The following is a 22,899-nucleotide window of genomic DNA, read 5'->3' as shown; positions in this document are numbered from 1 at the left end:
GCAGGCCAAGAATCGGAAAGTAGATGAGTCAATAAGACAACAATGATTAGTGTACTTCAATATTAGGTGTGGAGGTTTAGGTTCTATGTACCAACATGATAGGAAATCCCTTTTACTATTCATCGGAAATTTTGTATCCTCCAAAACAGGTGATGCCTATGTGAGTCTTTGTGTGCCCGAATTTGCCGGCGTCATCTTCCCCTGCCGGGAGAATAACCTGGTAGTGGTAGACCCGTTCTTCAATAGCATAGAAGAGGAAGATGGAGGCCCGCCCACTGAAAATGCACCTAACTGGGTGAGAACCACATTGGATTATTGGATCTTCTATTTCTTTCCTTGGACAACCTGAAAATAGACCTTCCTATGGACAACCTGGAAATGGGGCTTCCTATGGTCAACCTGAAAATAAGCCCTCCTATGGACAACCTGAAAATAGACCTTCCTATGGACAACCTGGAAATGGGGCTTCCTATGGTCAACCTGAAAATAAGCCCTCCTATGGACAACCTGAAAATAGGCCTTCCTATGGACAACCTGAAAATAGACCTTCCTATGGACAACCTGGAAATGGGGCTTCCTATGGTCAACCTGAAAATAAGCCCTCCTATGGACAACCTGAAAATAGGCCTTCCTATGGACAACCTGAAAATAGACCTTCCTATGGACAACCTGGAAATGGGGCTTCTTATGGACAACCTGAAAATAAGCCCTCCTATGGACAACCTGAAAATAGGCCTTCCTATGGACAACCTGAAAATAGACCTTCCTATGGACAACCTGGAAATGGGGCTTCCTATGGTCAACCTGAAAATAAGCCCTCCTATGGACAACCTGAAAATAGACCTTCCTATGGACAACCTGGAAATGGGGCTTCCTATGGTCAACCTGAAAATAAGCCCTCCTATGGACAACCTGAAAATAGGCCTTCCTATGGACAACCTGAAAATAGACCTTCCTATGGACAACCTGGAAATGGGGCTTCCTATGGTCAACCTGAAAATAAGCCCTCCTATGGACAACCTGAAAATAGGCCTTCCTATGGACAACCTGAAAATAGACCTTCCTATGGACAACCTGGAAATGGGGCTTCTTATGGACAACCTGAAAATAAGCCCTCCTATGGACAACCTGAAAATAGGCCTTCCTATGGACAACCTGAAAATAGACCTTCCTATGGACAACCTGGAAATGGGGCTTCCTATGGTCAACCTGAAAATAAGCCCTCCTATGGACAACCTGAAAATAGACCTTCCTATGGACAACCTGGAAATGGGGCTTCCTATGGTCAACCTGAAAATAAGCCCTCCTATGGACAACCTGAAAATAGGCCTTCCTATGGACAACCTGAAAATAGACCTTCCTATGGACAACCTGGAAATGGGGCTTCCTATGGTCAACCTGAAAATAAGCCCTCCTATGGACAACCTGAAAATAGGCCTTCCTATGGACAACCTGAAAATAGACCTTCCTATGGACAACCTGGAAATGGGGCTTCTTATGGACAACCTGAAAATAAGCCCTCCTATGGACAACCTGAAGATAGACCTTCCTATGGACAACCTGGAAATGGGCCCTCCTATGGACAACCTGAAAATAAGCCCTCCTATGGACAACCTGAAAATAAGCCCTCCTATGGACAACCTGAAAATAAGCCCTCCTATGGACAACCTGAAAATAAGCCCTCCTATGGACAACCTGAAAATAAGCCCTCCTATGGACAACCTGAAAATAAGCCCTCCTATGGACAACCTGAAAATAAGCCCTCCTATGGACAACCTGAAAATAGACCTTCCTATGGACAACCTGAAAATAGACCTTCCTATGGACAACCTGAAAATAAGCCCTCCTATGGACAACCTGAAAATAAGCCCTCCTATGGACAACCTGAAAATAGGCCTTCCTATGGACGACCTGAAAACAAGCCCTTCTATGGACAACCTGAAAATAAGCCCTCCTATGGACAACCTGAAAATAGACCTTCCTACGAACAATCTAACAGGCCCTCTTATGGACAACCTGAAAGAAAGCCTTCCTATGGACAAAATAATAGGCCTTCGTATGGGCAAGCTTATAGGCCCTCCTATGGACAACCCGAAAACCGACCTTCTTACGGACCACCTGGAAATAGGCCCTCTTGGAATACCGACCTGCCTGATGGAACTATTATAGTAGTATACGAGGTATAGGTCAAATAATATGGAGAGCTATTTTATGTGATTTTTCACGCTGAATCGAATTGTGCAACTTCTAGCACTATCCAACTTACAGTTGAAAAGTTACGGGTTCGATACTCCCCCTGTGTCATCGACTTTCACTCTTCTTTGTGAACTATTTACAAATGAGCATGTGAATAGTCAATCCTATGTGATTTTTAACGCCGAACCGAATGATGCAACTTCTAACACTATTCGACTTACAGTTGAAAAGTTACGGGTTCAATACTCCCCTGTGTGAAGGGATTTTACTAGTAACGCAGGTATAGCTAGATAGGCAACACATAGTTGGTAGGCCACTCTAGGCTCTAGGGAAACACAACAAAATACCCGTTGTAAAGAAGACGTGCAGAAAAAATAAATATGAGATGTATCCACCAGGCAAGAGGAAATTGCAGAGAACTTGCAAATTTTATAACCAAGAAATAAGTACCAAATTACAAGTTACGTGCTAACAACATGGAAATAATGCTCATTAGATTTAATGATTATTCTATTCAAGTAGAAATCAGTGGCGTCATTTAGCCAGCTTAGTTAGCTTGGAGGCTAGCGCATCTGCCTTGAAAGCCCTAGGGCGCGGGTTCGATTCCCGCCCGGGTTAGGACTCTCATGACGAGTTTCGCCAATGAGCTAGGTAGGTACCTATAAATAATCACAAATTTTAAAAATGAGAGATTTTTTAACAATAATGATTTAAAAGCACATAGGTAGGTACCTATATAGGTAAATAAACAATTTTTTTACTGTACATTAGTAAAATACAAAAAAAAAAAAATCTTTGACAGCCCCTTGAAATGTAGAATTAGGTACCTATTATTTTATTTAGATTTATTAGAAAAAGAAAAATTCCGTTGGTCCTCATTTTTCCTGCTCTATGACTTTGAAACATCACCCAAGTAAGCGCAACTGATCTATTAGGTACCTATTTATTTAATTACTCCTTCTTCGGCAGTTAAAAAATACCTAGGTAGGTATCACATTATTGAAGATCATTACCTACTTGTAACCGTCCTTAACCGGTGAAAATCGTTCTTATTATTACCTACTTGTAAATATTTTATTTTTATTTGTTTTTCACATAGATCAATAATTATTTCATTATCTGCTTTGATACCTGTTATTATCTGTGCCACGAGCACTCTGATCTAACGGGACTTTGTGCATTTCTACGAACTAATAGGTACAATATATAATAATTCTACTTACTTACTTACTTACTAACACTTAGTAAGTACAATAGATACTTCTGCTTTGATACCTGTTATTATCTGTGCCACGAGCACTCTGATCTAACGGGACTTTGTGCATTTCTACGAACTAATAGGTACAATATGATTATAATAATTCTACTTACTTACTTACTAACACTTAGTAAGTACAATAGATACTTAGGTTAAAACCACACCTACAAGGTCGTATTAAACCCCCAGTGATACATTGACGGGGGGAAACACCACGGTTTTAGCTTCTCTGAATTTATATCACCTTCATTATTAAGTATATACTCTATCCACAGTTTAGCTTCCCTGAATTTAAACCACATTATTAACTATAGTTCAGGTTCCCTGAATTTAAACCACCATCATGACCTTTATTACTATCCATAGTTTAGTTTCCCAACTCCATTATCCTCACGAGTCACGGACAATGGGGAGTAAGTGAAAACCCCCGTTATGAGTAGGTATTAATAAGGTCATATGAGTAAAAAACCCCCGGTAATACCTAATAGTAACTAAGAAGCACGTGTTAGCTGTATGGTTCGGCCTTAGACCAGCCACTACCAAGTAGACCTGACAGGTACACCTGATCAGGTCCGCCTGTCAGGTCCACCTGATAGTGTGTGTGCTCATCAGGTAGACCTGACGGGCGGACTTTTTCAGCCGTACCTGATGTGCGGTCTACCTGATAGTATGTGTGCTCATCAGTTATCAGGTGGATCTGATGATCAGGTGTACCTGTCAGGTCTACTTGATAGTGAGTGGCTGGCCTTAAGACCATTTCGCCAATGCCAAGATAGGTACTAAACTTGTCTATACCTCTTTGTATGGTTCGGCTGGCCTTAAGACCATTTCGCCAATGCCAAGATAGATACTAAACTTTTCTATACCTCTTCTTCTCCTTCTTCGCCTTTTCCCGTCTTCAGACGAGGTCGGCGTTTTTCGTCAGCCTCTCAATCAGCCCTAGGGTGATTGCTTTTGGGCTGACATTTGGTTTTGGCTACAAAAAGTCTAAATTCTTTGACCTCATCAACAATTCAACATACCCCATAATATTCGCAAATTAATTTAACCCCAGGACTATCTTCTTCTCCTTCTTCGCCTTTTCCCGTGTACAGACGGGGTCGGCGTTTTTCGTCAGCCTCTCAATCAGCCCTAGGGTGATTGCTTTTGGGCTCACATTTGGTTTTGGCTACAAAAAGTCTAAATTCTTTGACCCCATCAACAATTCAACATACCCCATAATATTCGCAAATTGATTTAACCCCGGGACTGCACGTGGTATTCGCGTCTGAGATTTTCGGTGGGAATTACCCAGTCTGCATAACTTGCCTGGTACTTTGCCCCTTGACTCTGTTGATCATATGTATAAGGTATTGACGAATTAATTCTTTTATTTCAATATAGTGGGATTAGTGGGTGCCATCACTAACGACAAAAAACTGACATTCTGAGAGTTACTTAACTTCAGTGAAGCATGGTTACCATGGGGAATTAGTGTATTCAACATACTATCGCCGCTGCTAGCTAAGAAGTGATTGAAAATAAGAAGCGGGTTCAAATCCCGCCCGGGGCGGATTTTATCCTGAACAGATAAGGTTCTTTCTCGGAAGTTCTGGCTTTCTCCTATCCTGTCTTTCTTCTCTGTTAGCTTTCGGGACGATAAGACCTTAGTAGTTACAATTCCTTCTATCAAACCTCTTGAAAAAAAAGTAGGTACCTACCTACCTACCTACCTATGTCTCATTGATGAGAATCATGAGTGTTTGCACATGTTAGGTATATTGTTTACCTACTGATGATTCAAAATTGTCAAGTTTGAATTTCCTCCTTGGAAATTAATAACTTGCCTGGTACTTTGCCCCTTGACTCTGTTGATCATATGTATAAGGTATTGACGAATTAATTCTTTTATTTCAATATAGTGGGTGCCATCACTAACGACAAAAAACTGACATTCCGAGAGTTACTTAACGTTACTTAACTTCAGTGAACCGAATGTATTCAACATACTATCGCCGCTGCTAAGAAGTGATTGAAAATAAGAAGCGGGTTCAAATCCCGCCCGGGGCGGATTTTATCCTAAACAGATAATGTTCTTTCTCGGAAGTTCTGGCTTTCTCCTATCCTGTCTTTCTTCTCTGTTAGCTTTCGGGACGATAAGACCTCAGTACTTACAATTCCTTCTATCAAACCTCTTGAAAAAAGTAGGTACCTACCTATGTCTCATTCATGAGAATCATGAGTGTTTGCACATGGTTAGGTATATTGTTTACTTACTGATGATTCAAAATTGTCAAGTTTGAATTTCCTCCTTGGAAATTGGTCAGATTGGTAGGTGAATGGTATTTACCTACATACCTAATATCTTATCTCAGGTGAGTACCTACGTCATAAAGAAATTCAGAGTATTTTAGAGAATCAGAGCATGCTAAGATCACTAAAGACAAGTGGTAGAAACCTACGTTTTCTTCAGGCAATACCTACAGTCTATGGGTTTTTACAAGTACGTAGCTGTTTTCAGAAAATGCCTTATTCTCGAAAATCTGGAAGCGAAAATCCCGCAGGACTTTCACAAGAAAAAATATCGTCACCAAGAAAAATAGAATCGTCATTAGAAAAATAGAAAGTGATGGAACAAAATAGGTAGGTACATATATTAGGTAATCTGATAAAATAGGCACACCGAGATTTGAAAAAACCCTCAAAGTGGGTATACCTACAATAGAACGTATAATCGAGGGATTACGTATAATACGTATGCCTATAAAGCACGTGTAGGTAATAGGTAATAGGTACCTACACCACCTACTGGATACCTGCACTCGATTCTCGATACCTCACAAAAGTTCTGTAAAATAGGTACCTAGGTATAAGTCCTGTATTTTTTTTTTTTTTTTTTTTTTTTTTTTGAAAACCCCCCTTCAAAAAAAAAAATTGCGTCACCCTAGGTATAAGTCCTGAATTTTTTTTTTTTTTTTTTTTTTTTTTTTTTTTGAGAATCGCCCTTCGAAAGAAAGTAATTTACTCTGGTAAAATTCAAAGCTACAACAACAAAAAATATAAAATAGGTAACACTGACTTTCAATCCGGAGGTGGTGGGATCGATTCCCAGCAGGGCGAAAATTTTCTGACCAAACTGTTCCGTTCCTGGATGGACATTGATAAAATAATATTCCTTGAAGTAATACGAAAACGGTTCTAAGATACATACAATCTTTTTCTTTTATTTATTTATTTATTTTTTATTCAACTTTTATAATGGTAGCATAATAGTTTGGAGGGTAGCGCATCTGTCTTCTGATGGTTTAACTTATAGCTCTATCCGACCAACAGTTAAGGAATTACAGGTTCGAGTCTTTCCTTTGTCAATAAATTTAAATATAATTATGGATAAATTCGCATATGAATGGGCTATTTCATGTAATTTTTCACGCTGAATCGAATTGTGCAACTTCTAGCACTATCCAACTTACAGTTGAAAAGTTACGGGTTTGATACTCCCCCTGTGTCATCGACTTTCACTCTTCTTTGTGAACTATTTACAAATGAGCATGTGAATAGTCAATCCTATGTGATTTTTCACGCCGAACCGAATGGTACAACTTCCAACACTATTGGACTTACAGTTGAAAAGTTACGGGTTCAATACTCCCCTGTGTGAAGGGATTTTACTAGTAACGCAGGTATAGCTAGGTAGGCAACACATAGTTGATAGGCCACTCTAGGGAAACAAGCTATTTTATGTGATTTTTCACGCTGAATCGAATTGTGCAACTTCTAGCACTATCCAACTTACAGTTGAAAAGTTACGGGTTCGATACCCCCCTGTGTGAAGGGATTTTACTAGCCATGCAGGTATAGCTAGGTAGGCAACACATAGTTGATAGGCCACTCTAGGGAAACAAAACAAAATACCCGTTGTAAAGAAGACGTGCAGAAAAAATAAATATGAGATGTATCCACCAGGCAAGAGGAAATTGCAGAGAACTTGCAAATTTTATAACTAAGAAAATAAGTACCAAATTACAAGTTACGTGCTAATAACATGGAAATAATGCTCATTAGATTTAATCATTATTCTATTCAAGTAGAAATCAGTGGCGTCATTTAGCCAGCTTAGTTAGCTTGGAGGCTAGCGCATCTGCCTTGAAAGCCCTAGGACGCGGGTTCGATTCCCGCCCGGGTTAGGACTCTCATGACGAGTTCTGCAAATGAGCTAGGTACCTATAAATAATCACAAATTTTAAAAATGAGAGATTTTTTAACAATGATTTAAAAGCACATAGGTAAATAAACAATTTTTTAATCAATTTTTTTATTGTACATTAGTAAAATACAAAAAAAAAAAAAAAAAATAGAGAGCAAGTTAAGTTGAGAAATATCAGATATGAAAATAAAGTTATTTTTTTTTACATTTAGATCAGTGGTCCTAAGGTGTCTTCTTCTTTTTCTCTTGTCATATAGAGGTCAATATTAAACAAACTAAGCATCAGCTCCCATGGTGTAGTTATCACTGCACTCGCCTTGCATGTGGGAGACCCGGTTCGATTCCTGGGGGAGTCAAGAAATTTGTATCGTGCAAATGATTGATTCCGTGACTGGCTGTTGCGGGGCCCACTCAGCCTCGTGAGGAAAATGAGTAGCTATGACACATAGCGACTGGTGCCAGCATGGTAGGTAAATATTGGATTTTAGGATTATTGAGATATTGGGAAAAATCCAATAACACAAAGAAACTGCATTTACATTACATTGAACAAACTAAACCTGCTGAGCCAGCCTAGTTAGCTTGGTTGGTAGTGTTGAGTTGGAGTTCTAATGTAGTAAGAAAAGATCACTTTGAAAATAGAACATTGGAACGAATTTATTTTGTGTAGACTCACCAGAGTGAAAATCAAGACTGAGGATTGAATCAATTCACTCTAGCCAATATTGGATATTGGAAAACCGAAATACACTGGTTCGAAACCACCATCATACACAACAATTATAGTGCCCTATTTATTTAATTACTCCTTCTTAGGCTGCTTAGGCAGTTAAAAAATACCTAGGTAGGTACCACATTATTGAAGATCATTACCTACTTGTAACCGTCCTTAACCGGTGAAAATCGTTCTTATTATTACCTACTTGTAAATATTTTATTTTTATTTGTTTTTCACATAGATCAATAATTATTTCATTATCTGCTTTGATACCTGTTATTATCTGTGCCACGAGCACTCTGATCTAACGGGACTTTGTGCATTTCTACGAACTAATAGGTACAATATATAATAATTCTACTTACTTACTTACTTACTAACACTTAGTAAGTACAATAGATACTTAGGGTTGGATGGCAGAGATTGCCTAAGGCAATAATCCCGCCTTTTGTTAAATTTGTACTTTATGTATTGTATGAATTTTCAACAATAAAGAGTTTATTATTATTATTATTATTAGGTTAAAACCACACCTACAAGGTCGTATTAAACCCCCAGTGATACATTGACGGGGGGAAACACCACGGTTTAGCTTCTCTGAATTTATATTACCTTCATTATTAGGTACTCTATCCATAGTTTAGCCTGAATTTAAACCACCTTATTAACTATAGTTCAGTTTCCCTGAATTTATATTGATCACCTTTAATTACTATCCATAGTTTAGTTTCATAACTCCATTATCCTCACGAGTCACGGACAATGAGGAGTAAGTGAAAACCCCCGTTATAAGTAGGTAATAAAAGGTCATATGAGTAAAAACCCCCGGTAATAATAGTAACTAAGAGGCACGTGTTAACTGTATGGTTCGGCCTTCGACCAGCCACTATCAGGTAGACCTGACAGGTACACCTGATCAGGTCCGCCTGTCAGGTCTACCTGATAGTGTGTGTGCTCATCAGGTAGACCTGACGGACGGACTTTTTCAGCCGTACCTGATGTGCGGTCTACCTGATAGTGGGTGGCTGGCCTTAAGACCATTTCGCCAATGCCAAGATAGGTACTAAACTTTTTTATACCTCTTCTTCTCCTTCTTCGCCTTTTCCCGTGTACAGACGGTGTCGGCGTTTTTCGTCAGCCTGTCAGTCAGCCCTAGGGTGATTGCTTTTGGGCTGACATTTGGTTTTGGCTACAAAAAGTCCAAATTCTTTGACCTCATCAACAATTCAACATACGCCATAATATTCGCAAATTGATTTAACCCCGGGACTACACGTGGTATTCGCGTCTGAGATTTTAGGTGGGAATTACCCAGTCTGCATAACTTGGCTGGTACTTTGCCCCTTGACTCTGTTGATCATATGTATAAGGTATTGAAGAATTTTCTTTTATTTCAATATAGTGGGTGCCATCACTAACGACAAAAAAACTGACATTCTGAGAGTTACTTAACGTTACTTAACTTCAGTGAACCATGGGGAATTAGTGTAGGTATTCAACATACTATCGCCGCTGCGGGCTAAGAAGTGATTGAAAATAAGAAGCGGGTTCAAATCCCGCCCGGGGCGGATTTTATCCTAAACAGATAAGGTTCTATCTCGGAAGTTCTGGCTTTCTCCTATCCTGTCTTTCTTCTCTGTTAGCTTTCGGGACGATAAGACCTTAGCAGTTACAATTCCTTCTATCAAACCTCTTGAAAAAAAGTAGGTACCTACCTATGTCTCATTCATGAGGATCATGAGTGTTCGCATAATTATGTTAGGTATATTGTTTACCTACTGATGATTCAAAATTGTCAAGTTTGAATTTCCTCCTTGGAAATTAATCTATCTACATGAAACATCAATTAATTATTTATCTTGTGTTTTCTTTATCAACACGAAATAGAGTTTCCGTTGCTCAGTGCCTGTTCATATTGACATCACTGGCAAAACCTCATACCTCATATCAGCAGATTTACCGCTGTAACTGCCAAGGTCTTATCGTCCCGAAATCGAAGAGAGAAGGAAGACAGGAGAGGAGAAAGGCAGCCGTTCCAAGAGCAAACATTATCAGGATAAAATCATCCCCGGGCGAAAATCGAACCCGCGGCCTAGCGCTTACAACCTTACTTACATTTAACACTGTCAACCAAGCTAACTTGTTGTCGAACGGAGGGAAAACTCCCTCTCCCTAAAGACCTATGGTTTTATACCTACTTGAAATCATTGCAACTTAGGGTTAAGATTAGTTAATAACTTATTAATAAGATTAGAAATAAGAATTGTATTTGTAAATGTGCATAATGTGTGTTAACAGCATAATAAATTAATAAATAATAAATGATTCCTTCTTCTTCCTTACAGACGTCCTAGGAGACTTGGAGAAGACCCACGTCTGTCAGCAACCCCGACCCAACAAGCTCTGTACCCGAGTCGGCCCACCAGACCGGGCATGTAAGGCCATCGCCCGCGCAGTCGGCGGAGTTCGAAACGTCACCTGTTCACACCCGCACACCTGTGCCTTCCAGGTCATTTTACGAGTGTTATTATTTTTAAAATGAAAGAATATGTCTGGCGGGGGGGCTGGGTTGAACAGGGAGTAGACCAGCTTAGTCTGGCTGGGGGACTTTGAACAGGGAGTATACCAGTCTGAATTTCCCTTGCTAAAGAAATAGCAAAGGTTGAGTGCGAAAGGTATCCACTCGTAAAATTTTGCCAAAACCAAATGTAGGCGCGCTAACTAGGCTGGCCAAGGGGTTAAACCCCTTTCAAACAAAATTATTCGGCCTGAATTCAGAATTCCTTACCTTGTATACCCCTTCAAACTAACTAGGCTGACTTTGCTAACTAACTTTTTCCAGGTCAAAGCACCCATTCAACACCCTAGTCGCCCGGGCTACGCGTTCATATCCCTCTGTGTCCCGGACTTCATTGGTGTCATCTTCCCCTGCCGGGAGAACAACCTGATCATAGCCAATCCGTTCTACAAGGGAGTGTACGAGAATGACAATCCTGAACCTGAGGGTGAGGAAGAGGGGGAGTTCGATATTGATATCCGTTCTAAGAACCAAAAGAGTCAAAGCACTCAAACCCCGAAATAGGTTTTTTTGAGCTAAATCCCCTTTAGGGGTGCGCTATTTTTCTTTTTTTTTTCAAGAGGTTTGACAGAGGGAACTGTAACTGCTAGGGTCTTATCGTGCCGAAATCGAAGAGAGAAGGAAGACAGGATAGGAGAAAGCCAGCCGTTCCGAACCTTATCCCTTCAGGATAAAATCCGCGCCGGGCGGGAATCGAACCCGCGGTCTAGCCCTTACTCACTGATACAATTTTCTCTCATACTTAATAAATAGGTAAATAAGGAACCAAGGGGAATTCCTTATATGAAACCCAATCCAAAAGTTAATTCACCCTGAATACATAACTAGTAGGTAATCAGTACAAAATACTAATCTACAAATTTATAGGTAAAAGCAGAAATGTAAAATCAAAATCTAATAACTATTTTACCCCCATGCTAAGGTGAATGATTCCAAGGAAGCTAACCTGTAGTCTTAGTAACTTAAATTGGATGCCCTTAACAATAATCAGAACAAAAGCTATCAGAAAGTTAATTTTTTTTCTTTACCTTCATTGGATTCCAATTGGACTCCAACTCAGCTGACAGCCTATACTTTAAAATCTTCTTCTCACCTTCCTTGACTTTTCTCCTGGGCCAGAATTCAAAGTACACACTGTACCTACTACCTACTTTGTTTTTGTTGGCAGCTAACCAGTAACCAATCAACCAGTTTTTACACGAAAGCAATTTGAATATCTGCTTAAATCTTAGGTATCACGTGATTAACTTGTGTAAAGTCCTCTGATTAAGTTCTGGGTTCTGGGTTTAGGGTCCATAACCTCAGCAGGCGACTAATCCTCTAGCTTAGGGCAAAACTGTAAGGTGGTCGTAGCCAGATTTTGGCATTTTGATATTTTTGATACTCATTCAGTCATTCCCGAATACAGAAAACCTCTCACTCTATGCAGTTTAGTGTATTTTTATTTTTTGATAGTTACCTACCTCTGTTTGTCTAGTCTGAAAAATAAACGAGATTTTGACGTACGTAACAAAAATCTATACCTAGTCTTCAATTTATTATGAGGTAGGTTTCTCTTTTATTTTTTTCCAATTTCTCTTTTCTCTTCCTATTGGTTCTTTCCATAATTTTTTCTTTCTTTATCTTCCTGTCTTCTTTTTCTCCCTATCTCTTCCTTCTCTTCCTATTCCTTCTTACTTTCCCTATTCGTTCTTCATCTTCATCACAAATAGCTCCTTAGATGTACTATAGGACAGCATAAATTCTGAAGATACCTACTCATTTCGCTCGCAATTAATTTCTGTATCTAATGTGAAATTCCACAAAATCCGGTGTCTGCATTACCTGTTTTGCGGTTCGTATGGGTATTTGATGCCAAGTATAAACCCAACCTTGACTGTGCATCTTAATTTCACTATAGTGCAATTCAGACAAGATGAGACCGACAGCATTAGGAGAGAGGGAGGGGACAATGTTGCCAGACTCTCAACTTTCATTGTAAAGTAACGTTTTTCCGTGTACATATGGCATCAATGTAACCTCAAATTGGCGTAATCATAAGCTCATGATTGTGGAATCTTTTTAATGATTACACTAGTTACCTAGGTACCTACCATTAACATTAACTATTATCATTAATAATTAGTTTTGTACATATTAAAGAAATAAGGAAAAACTTTTTATTCCTAATCGCTTTCAAAGATGGGTAGAGGAGGGGGCTATGTTGCCAACTTTGTATTTTTTAATATTTTGAATTAATATTTAGCGAATTTTGCAACACTGTTTTATTTTCTTTCTTTGACCACTGTAAGGGCAACGTAGGGGCATCCATTTTATAACTCTATACATATTTATTCTGGCTAATCATGCATTCTTTTTTCCTTGCAAATATAATAATATAATAGCAATACTTATTATAATAGCTAATATAATAGCAATATTATTGCTTCATATGAGAACAATGTGAAGACCACATAGGAATACGATTATAGTAATCGGCAACACTGGAACACGGTATAATCCACCTATAATCATAATTATATAGCATGGTTGAAGAATCTATAGATATTTAGGAAGAGCGTTCGTTTAGCATGTCTGCATGTCCAAGCAGTTTCGCAGAAGCATGCAGGTAACCTGCATGACGAGTGCCGCGTGTTTTCAAATTGTTAAAAAGGAATAAATTAAAATAGTTCATTATTATTTTAATGACTAAAAATAGCATTAAACCAGCTGAATAAATAAATTAGCAGGCGTTATAAAAGATACTAACTTTTCCTAAAATAATACAATATCAATGTGTGGAGGAATCGTATAACAATAGTAGGTATAATATCTATTAACGTGATATGTATATCAAGATGTTAATTTTCCAATAATTATATTATTATACTATTATAAACTGTTATGGTCTCTATGGAAGCGGGCCCTCTCCAACACCGGCAAACAGTGGGCTGTATGGAAATGGGCCATCCGGCTACACCCCGACTGAAAAAAGACCCCCTTATGGACAACCTGAAAACACACCTCCTTATGCTCCTGCTGAAAATAGGCCCTCTTATGGACAATCTGAAAATAGTCCCTCCTATGGACAACCTGAAAATAAGCCCTCCTATGGACAACCTGAAAATAGACCTTCCTATGGACAACCTGGAAATGGGGCTTCTTATGGACAACCTGAAAATAAGCCCTCCTATGGACAACCTGAAAATAAGCCCTCCTATGGACAACCTGAAAATAGGCCTTCCTATGGACAACCTGAAAATAGACCTTCCTATGGACAACCTGGAAATGGGGCTTCCTATGGTCAACCTGAAAATAAGCCCTCCTATGGACAACCTGAAAATGGGGCTAAGGTCATCATGATGTGATTAACTCAGGGAAACTGGGAATACCAGAATCATCTTTCTTTTTACTATAGATTATAGATGCTTTGATTTAACTTGGGTTCGTTTGTATTTATGGGTCAAATTTTGTAATTAACTTTACTTTTGAGCCATCACTTTCACTGGAGTAATCTGTCTTGGGATTATCCCTTTACTTCCTCTCTCTCTCTCTCTCTCCTTCTCTCTCTCTCTCTTGCTAATCTCAATGAAGCACCATCTGACCTTGAACTTTTTATATAGGTAATCTAATAATATTCATCATAATAAAAGCAAGCACTTCAATAATAAAAAAACTAAAATCAAAGTTCGTTTTCTTACAATTTCACAGATTTCCTATACAAAATCAATGCACAATAACAAAATAATGCACTTATGTTCAGTTGATTCAGACTAATTCAAGTTGTAAAATCTAGAAACGTGGTTTCGAGCTCTTGACGTTCGCGCGCCTATCGGCACGTTTGAAATGTCCTCTTCCAGTACTTCGAGTGTTTTACTAACATGTTTGTTTTGTTTTGGTTCGGTGTGGACTCTAGTGCCTGGAGATATTGCTTCGAATCCCCTCTGTGAATTCCCCCGGCTGGATGTTGATGCCCTTGCCATTGGTAAGTGAGAAAAATACGCTGATTTGTGCTAACTTACTACCAATTACCTATTTCTATCATTTTATGTATTTTTATTTTCTACCATAAATTACAAATTATTAGGAAATTACAATGTAATACAGACTTGGTGTCTTATTGTGTATGGGTACTTACCTTCTTAAAACGTATTTCTTTGATTCTTCTTAATATTTCACAGTAGCCTGACGCTGAGCAAATTTTCAGTGGCCAAATGCAAATGGAGCCCGAAAAAAGCCTCCTACGGGCATTTTACGTATCTGGGTGGGTGATCAGGTCCTCATCTGCTACGAACTAAATGGGAATATGTTCCATCTAACTTACTAATTTGCAGACTGCAGTTAGGAGAGTTAACTCATAAGGTAGTGCTTTCTTTAGTCCGTTAACTTAGAACAAGATGTCAAGAGTAATTTCTAGTTTCTTTGGAGGTCCAGCAGGCAGGAGAATTAGGCTTGATTCCCAGATATTTTATGGTTGATACATAATTTCATTTTTAGGTTCTCCGCATGCTTTTTTTCTACATTTTCAGCGTAATGTCCAATACTCGTACAAGTTTATTTTCCTCGTGTAAGGCCAAGTTTATAACTTAAGCCCTAATAAGGATCGAGCTTATCAACCGGCCTTACCACGAGGTTTGAAGGTTATCATGATGTGATTAACTCAGGGAAACTGGGAATACCAGAATCACCTTTCTTTTCACTATAGATGCTTTGATTTAACTTGGGTTCGTTTGTATTTATGGGTCAAATTTTGTAATTAACTTTACTTTTGAGCCATCACTTTCACTGGAGTAATCTGTCTTGGGATTATCCCTTTACTTACTTTCTCTCTCTCCTTCTCTCTCTCTCTCTCTCTTGCTAATCTCAATGAAGCACCATCTGACCTTGAACTTTTTATATAGGTAATCTAATAATATTCATTATAATGAAAGAAAGCACTTCAATAATAAAAAACTAACATCAAAGTTCGTTTTCTTACAATTTCACAGATTTCCTATACAAAATCAATGCACAATAACAAAATAATGCACTTATGCTCAGTTGATTCAGACTAATTCAAGTTGTAAAATCTAGAAACGTGGTTTCGAGCTCTAAACGTTCGCACGCCTCTAATGTCCAATACTCGTACAAGTTTATTTTCCTCGTGTAAGGCCAAGTTTATAACTTAAGCCCTAATAAGGATCGAGCTTATCAACCGACCTTACCACGAGGTTTGAAGGTCATCATGATGTGATTAACTCAGGGAAACTGGGAATACCAGAATCATCTTTCTTTTTACTATAGATGCAAGAAGATAGCCAGAGCTGTGGGCGGAACCAGTGATGCATCGTGCTTCAGGAAGCGAACGTGCAAGTTCCATGTCAAGCGACCTGTACAACATCCTAGCGAACCAGGTAGGTACCCAACATAACGATCTAGTACAATTTAGGTATAAATTGTGTAGGCTGAGGATCCAGAGGTGAAATAGAAGGCAGAGGAGAGAAAAAGCCCGAATGGGGCAAGGATAGGTCTGCAGCACGCGATTGTCCAGATGGTCATCCATCCTCGTACCAACCACGCAAAACGTTGCTCAAGTTCAGTGATCCATTGGGAACTGATGTAGGTAATCAACGTGTTATAACCGCAGGCCAAGAATCGGAAAGTAGATGAGTCAATAAGACAACAATGATTAGTGTACTTCAATATTAGGTGTGGAGGTTTAGGTTCTATGTACCAACATGATAGGAAATCCCTTTTACTATTCATCGGAAATTTTGTATCCTCCAAAACAGGTGATGCCTATGTGAGTCTTTGTGTGCCCGAATTTGCCGGCGTCATCTTCCCCTGCCGGGAGAATAACCTGGTAGTGGTAGACCCGTTCTTCAATAGCATAGAAGAGGAAGATGGAGGCCCGCCCACTGAAAATGCACCTAACTGGGTGAGAACCACATTGGATTATTGGATCTTCTATTTCTTTCCTTCTCTGGTGACGCTTTTCCTAATAGAAATGCTGATAGAAAAACCTTTTCCAAAAGATGAGGCCCAAATTTTCCCCTTCCCCCCAAAAAAACCCTTGTCGCATTTAGGACTTGCCCAAAATTCCCTTTTTTGTCCTTGCAAGAAGATAGCCAGAGCTGTGGGCGGAACCAGTGATGCATCGTGCTTCAGGAAGCGAACGTGCAAGTTCCATGTCAAGCGACCTGTGCAACATCCTAGCGAACCAGGTAGGTACCCGACATAACGATCTAGAACAATTTAGGTATAAATTGTGTAGGCAGAGGATCCAGAGGTGGAATGGAAGGCAGAGGAGAGAAAAAGCCCGATTGGGGCAAGGATAGGTCAGCAGCACGCGTTTGTCCAGATGGTCATCCATCCAGATACCAACCACGCAAAACGTTGCTTAAGTTCAGTGATCCATTGAGAACTGATTTACGAGTATTCAACGTGCTATAACCGCAGGCCAAGAATCAGAAAGCAGATGAGTCAATAAGACAACAATGATTCGTGTACTTCAATATTAGGTGTGGACGTTTAGGTTCTAGGTACCAACATGATAGAAAATCCCTTTTACTATTCATTGGAAATTTTGTATCCTTCAAAACAGGTGATGCCTATGTGAGTCTTTGTGTGCCCGAATTTGCCGGCGTCATCTTCCCCTGCCGGGAGAATAACCTGGTAGTGGTAGACCCGTTCTTCAATAGCATAGAAGAGGAAGATGGAGGCCCGCCCACTGAAAATGCACCTAACTGGGTGAGAACCACATTGGATCTTCTATTTCTTTCCTTCTCTGGTGACGCTTTTCCTAATAGAAATCCTGCTAGAAAAACGTTTTTCAAAAGATGAAGCCCAAATTTTCCCCTTTCCCAAAAAAACCCCTTGTCGCATTTAGGACTTGCCCAAAATTCCCTTTTTTTGTCCTTCACCCAACCCTTAGAAAATCAGGAGAATTCTGTGTATGGGTCCTCTCCATTTTCTTTCTTTTTTCTTTGATGCATAGCAAAGGTAATAGATCGAACATTTCTTACGACATTGATAGATATCTACAATGTTGATTTGAATACAGGATGTCTCATCATCTGTTTACATTTACACGTAGGTGTAAAGGCTTCTGACATCCATTTGTTCAGAGTTTTTGAAGTCATATTCCCGGTTCCATTATCCCTAGTAGGTATGGGGTCAGGCCGTCAGGCACTTAATTCTTGTTATAAAGGCAGACTTTAGGCCATTCCAACTAGGCAAATCCTAGGTCGTCCTGTACAACCTGTAAAAATTGCCCGATTTAGATTTGCTCCCTTTCACTTTGCCAAGGTGTAAAGGCTTCTGACATCCATTTGTTCAGAGTTTTTGAAGTCATATTCCCGGTTCCATTATCCCTAGTAGGTATGGGGTCAGGCACTTAATTCTTGTTATAAAGGTAGACTTTAGGCCATTCCAACTAGGCAAATCCTAGGTCGTCCTGTACAACCTGTAAAAAATTGCCTGATATTAGATTTGCTCCCTTTCACTTTGCCGTAAAATTGAAAGATTGTATTTTCAAACAGCGTTTCCAGCACCCCAATGATGTTGATGCAAGGAAAGAACTATTACCGCCCGTAGCAGAACCTGTAGCATTAGATCTACGGGGTGGCACACCATGGTCCACAGAGGGAGAAACATACTCGAGACCGCAATGTGACCAATGCTATGGAAGTGATGAGGATATACCGTATGTCTCATATCACGATGATAGACCCGTCTGGGGAGTGGGTGAAAGCAGGCCCTCCTATGGTCTCTATGGAAGCGGGCCCTCTCCAACACCGGCAAACAGTGGGCTGTATGGAAATGGGCCATCCGGCTACACCCCGACTGAAACAAGACCCTCTTATGCACCACCTGAAAACGCGCCTTCTTATGCTCCTGCTGAAAATAGGCCTTCCTATGGACAACCTGAAAATAGGCCCTCCTATGGACAATCTGAAAATAGGCCCTCCTATGGACAATCTGAAAATAGGCCTTCCTATGGACAACCTGAAAATAGGCCCTCCTACGGACAATCTGAAAATAGGCCCTCCTATGGACAATCTGAAAATAGGCCTTCCTATGGACAACCTGAAAATAGGCCTTCCTATGGACAACCTGAAAATAGGCCCTCCTATGGACAATCTGAAAATAGGCCCTCCTATGGACAACCTGAAAATAGTCCCTCCTATGGACAACCTGAAAATAGGCCCTCCTATGGACAACCTGAAAATAGTCCCTCCTATGGACAACCTGAAAATAAGCCCTCCTATGGACAACCTGAAAATAGACCTTCCTATGGACAACCTGGAAATGGGGCTTCTTATGGACAACCTGAAAATAGGCCCTCCTATGGACAACCTGAAAATAAGCCCTCCTATGGACAACCTGAAAATAGGCCCTCCTATGGACAACCTGAAAATAGTCCCTCCTATGGACAACCTGAAAATAAGCCCTCCTATGGACAACCTGAAAATAGACCTTCCTATGGACAACCTGGAAATGGGGCTTCTTATGGACAACCTGAAAATAAGCCCTCCTATGGACAACCTGAAAATAGGCCCTCCTATGGACAACCTGAAAATAGACCCTCCTATGGACAACCTGAAAATAAGCCCTCTTATGGACAACCTGAAAATAGACCTTCCTATGGACAACCTGGAAATGGGGCTTCTTATGGACAACCTGAAAATAAGCCCTCCTATGGACAACCTGAAAATAAGCCTTCCTATGGACAACCTGAAAATAAGCCCTCCTATGGACAACCTGAAAATAAGCCCTTACGAGAATGACATAGCTGTCGTCAAAATTAGGGGTACCATCACATTCGGCATGTATGCTCAACCTATCTGTCTACCAGCGCAAACCTTAGCGTACAGGGATAAATATGATTGCCTCATCTCAGGATGGGGGAGGACTTGGGATAATGATCTCGGTAAGTAACGAACAGCTCTTATAGTCAATTGAAAATAATATAAAGTTCCAAATATTAGTAAATAAATGTAACACTATACCTGCCTGGGTGGTGTAGTGGTCAAGGGGTCGCCTGGTGAACAGGAGGACGTGGCTTCAATCCCAACCGAAGCATAGAATCTTATCATTTTACTTAAAACGTTAACCATGAGTTAGGGGGTAGAGAATGCCTGTGGCAATAGCCTCGTCTAGTGGTTAGCACAATATTATTCAAGGGACAAATAGAAAACTGCCAGGTTAGGTTTGGAAATATGGAGAGCATGAGAAAACTTGATATACGTACTTAAATGAACCTGTACAGATAAACGAGTACGTAGATATATGAACCTGAGAACATAACATGCACGGGATAACCGATCAGTTCCTAAACTTGCACCTTTATCACACCCTAACCCATTCAAATTTATAATCATAAAGCAAATCAATGTAAAAAGTATTACAGACGATGAAGATCAGGCATTGAAGGATTCTGAAACACACTCTTGAGTCAGATGCAGCAAGAAAAGGAGAAGGTGATGATGGATATTACCGAGAGACAGATATCATACATACATGGATCGAAAGAGAAAAGGGAATTCGGAATTCCTTACCTTGTATATCACACACAATAGGCCCCCCAGAATCGCCCTGACAGCTGTCCGCCCCACCTTGGAATGATCCAGCACAGAACATGCTGTCTTTGATTCGGGTTCCATAGGCATCTTCCTTCCTGCAGCTCTCTTGACTCAGAGTACCCACACGGGCTGCTTTCAAAGTGAGAGCGTTGCTAGCTGTTGAGGCAGTCAAACAAAGTACGTAGTTTACAGTCCATCCCAAACCGAACCTGGCAGTTTTCTATTTGTCCCTTGAATAATATTGTGCTAACCACTAGACGAGGCTATTGCCGCAGGCATTCTCTACCCCCTAACTCTTAGAAGTTCATGGTTAATGTCTTAAGCAAAATAATAAGATTCTATGCTTCGGTTGGGATTGAAGCCACGTCCTCCTGTTCACCAGGCGACCCCTTGACCACTACACCATCCAGGCAGGTATAGTGTTACATTTATTTACTAATATTTGGAACTTTATATTATTTTCAATTGACTAATATGGAGAGCATGAGAAAACTTGATATACGTACTTAAATGAACCTGTACAGATAAACGAGTACGTAGATATATGAACCTGAGAACACAACATGTACAGGATAACCGATCAGTTCCTAAACTTGCACCCTTATCACACCCTAACCCATTCAAATTTATAAACATATCAGATGCAGCAAGAAAAGGAGAAGGTGATGATGGATATTACCGAGAGACAGATATCATACATACATGATCCAGTATAATACACTAACACGAGAAACATAATTTGGTTCAGTTTAATACATCAACTCCAGAAACGTCAAACAAAACCAAAACAATGAAACAAATAACACGATATAAAAAATATAAAAGATCGAAAGGATTTGAGAATTGTGAAGGTTTGTATGGAAGACAGAACGATGGACATTTGAAAACCCCTTTTATCGCTGTTTCAGGATGAAGATTTTCCGTCTAACAAATCCACGAGTTCTGTCAGACCAACTACACCCACATACATGATCCAGTATAATACACTAACACGAGAAACATAATTTGGTTCAGTTTAATACATCAACTCCAGAAACGTCAAACAAAACCAAAACAATGAAACAAATAACACGATATAAAAAATATAAAAGATCGAAAGGATTTGAGAATTGTGAAGGTTTGTATGAAAGACAGAACGATGGACCATTTGAAAACCCCTTTTATCGCTGTTTCAGGATGAAGATTTTCCATCTAACAAATCCATCAGTTCTGTCAGACCAACTACACCTCGTCTGCCAACTTCTGATACCAGGACATCACCAGGCAACAGAGGCGATCGACTGTTTGGACAGTATGTAGCTCACAAATTAACCCACATGGATCCAATCCAAGCAAGTATAGCGGAGAAACTCATCAGTGAGGTTTTGTTCGAAGCTGAATCAGGCAGACTCAATAGATATTGGAAAATCTTGGAAGTGACTCCTCAGTTCCCAGTATTACCACTTCAGCCCGGCAACTCTGACAAGGTTTTACAGCTGCAAGCTCCACCCATACTGGTGCAAGCACAAAATTCCTCACAAGAGTCAGATAATTCGAAACCAAAGACTCCTAGTCCCTCTAACCACAATAACCCACCGATTGTTCAACAAGAATTTACCGAGTCTTCAATAATGTATCTACCTATTCAATAACTACATATTTTAAGTACTATTAGCACTCTTCTTATTTAATCACTTTGTTTATTATGAACTACAATATGTCTGTCTTAATTTGAAAATCTAGACTGTACAAGTATAATATGTATAGATTTAGAATTTATTATCTTTTCCTAGAACTATTTCTGACAAACAACTTAAGCAGGTAATAGGTATTCTAACATTTCATTGATGCAATAGTGACGTCGTTCGAAGCTAAGTCAGTTTGTTAGGTTATTCTTTGGAACTGTGATAGAATTGCATTTATTTTTCTTTCTTTAATTCCTATTTTAAATAGATATATTCCTATGTTTAAAATTATACATGCCTATTAAATTTAATTTGTTATTTAGTGTAATTATTAGAGTACCAATTATTTCTATCATTTTATGTATTTTTATTTTCTACCATAAATTACAAATTATTAGGAAATTACAATGTAATACAGACTTGGTGTCTTATTGTGTATGGGTACTTACCTTCTTAAAACGTATTTCTTTGATTCTTTTTATTATTTCACAGTAGCCTGACGCTGAGCCAATTTTCAGTGGCCAAATGCAAATGGAGCCCGAAAAAAGCCTCCTACGGGCATTTTACGTATCTGGATGGGTGATCAGGGTCCTCATCTGCTACGAACTAAATGGGAATATGTTCCACTGTCCCCCCTCGTGAGGAAGATTGAGATGGTTTGAAATATTGAAATCTAAAGAAAGGAAAAGAGGATAGAAGTTAGATAAGTGTTGAACAACGACAATAAAATCAAAATCAGATGTCCTTCCTCATAATA

At 39.5% G+C, this 22,899-nt stretch overlaps 1 protein-coding gene and 2 long non-coding RNA genes across 3 annotated transcripts in view; all 3 read left to right on the top strand.

The window, feature by feature from the left end:
- LOC103516171 (trypsin I-P1-like) overlaps nucleotides 1–22,899 on the top strand; it is a gene marked incomplete at its 5' end in the record, with an annotated part of 32,362 nt that overhangs the window by 485 nt on the left and 8,978 nt on the right. The window contains 2 exons of the mRNA XM_017446943.2: nucleotides 16,209–16,308; nucleotides 16,687–16,832. Coding sequence (XP_017302432.1) covers nucleotides 16,209–16,308; nucleotides 16,687–16,832 — 246 coding nt within the window. The remainder of the gene's footprint in view (nucleotides 1–16,208; nucleotides 16,309–16,686; nucleotides 16,833–22,899) is intronic.
- LOC113470308 lies at nucleotides 17,560–21,443 on the top strand. The gene is made up of 2 exons (XR_003393406.1): nucleotides 17,560–17,644; nucleotides 21,387–21,443. It is a non-coding gene; the product is annotated as an uncharacterized LOC113470308 (long non-coding RNA).
- On the top strand, nucleotides 20,119–21,369 carry LOC108253273. Its single transcript, XR_001809706.2, has 2 exons — nucleotides 20,119–20,376; nucleotides 21,141–21,369. It is a non-coding gene; the product is annotated as an uncharacterized LOC108253273 (long non-coding RNA).

Source organism: Diaphorina citri, unplaced genomic scaffold (assembly GCF_000475195.1).
Source record: "Diaphorina citri unplaced genomic scaffold, Diaci psyllid genome assembly version 1.1 scaffold1500, whole genome shotgun sequence".
NCBI lineage: Eukaryota > Metazoa > Arthropoda > Insecta > Hemiptera > Psyllidae > Diaphorina > Diaphorina citri.
The sequence above is the reverse complement of the archived record's forward strand: the minus strand, read 5'-3'. Positions and strand labels throughout refer to the sequence as shown.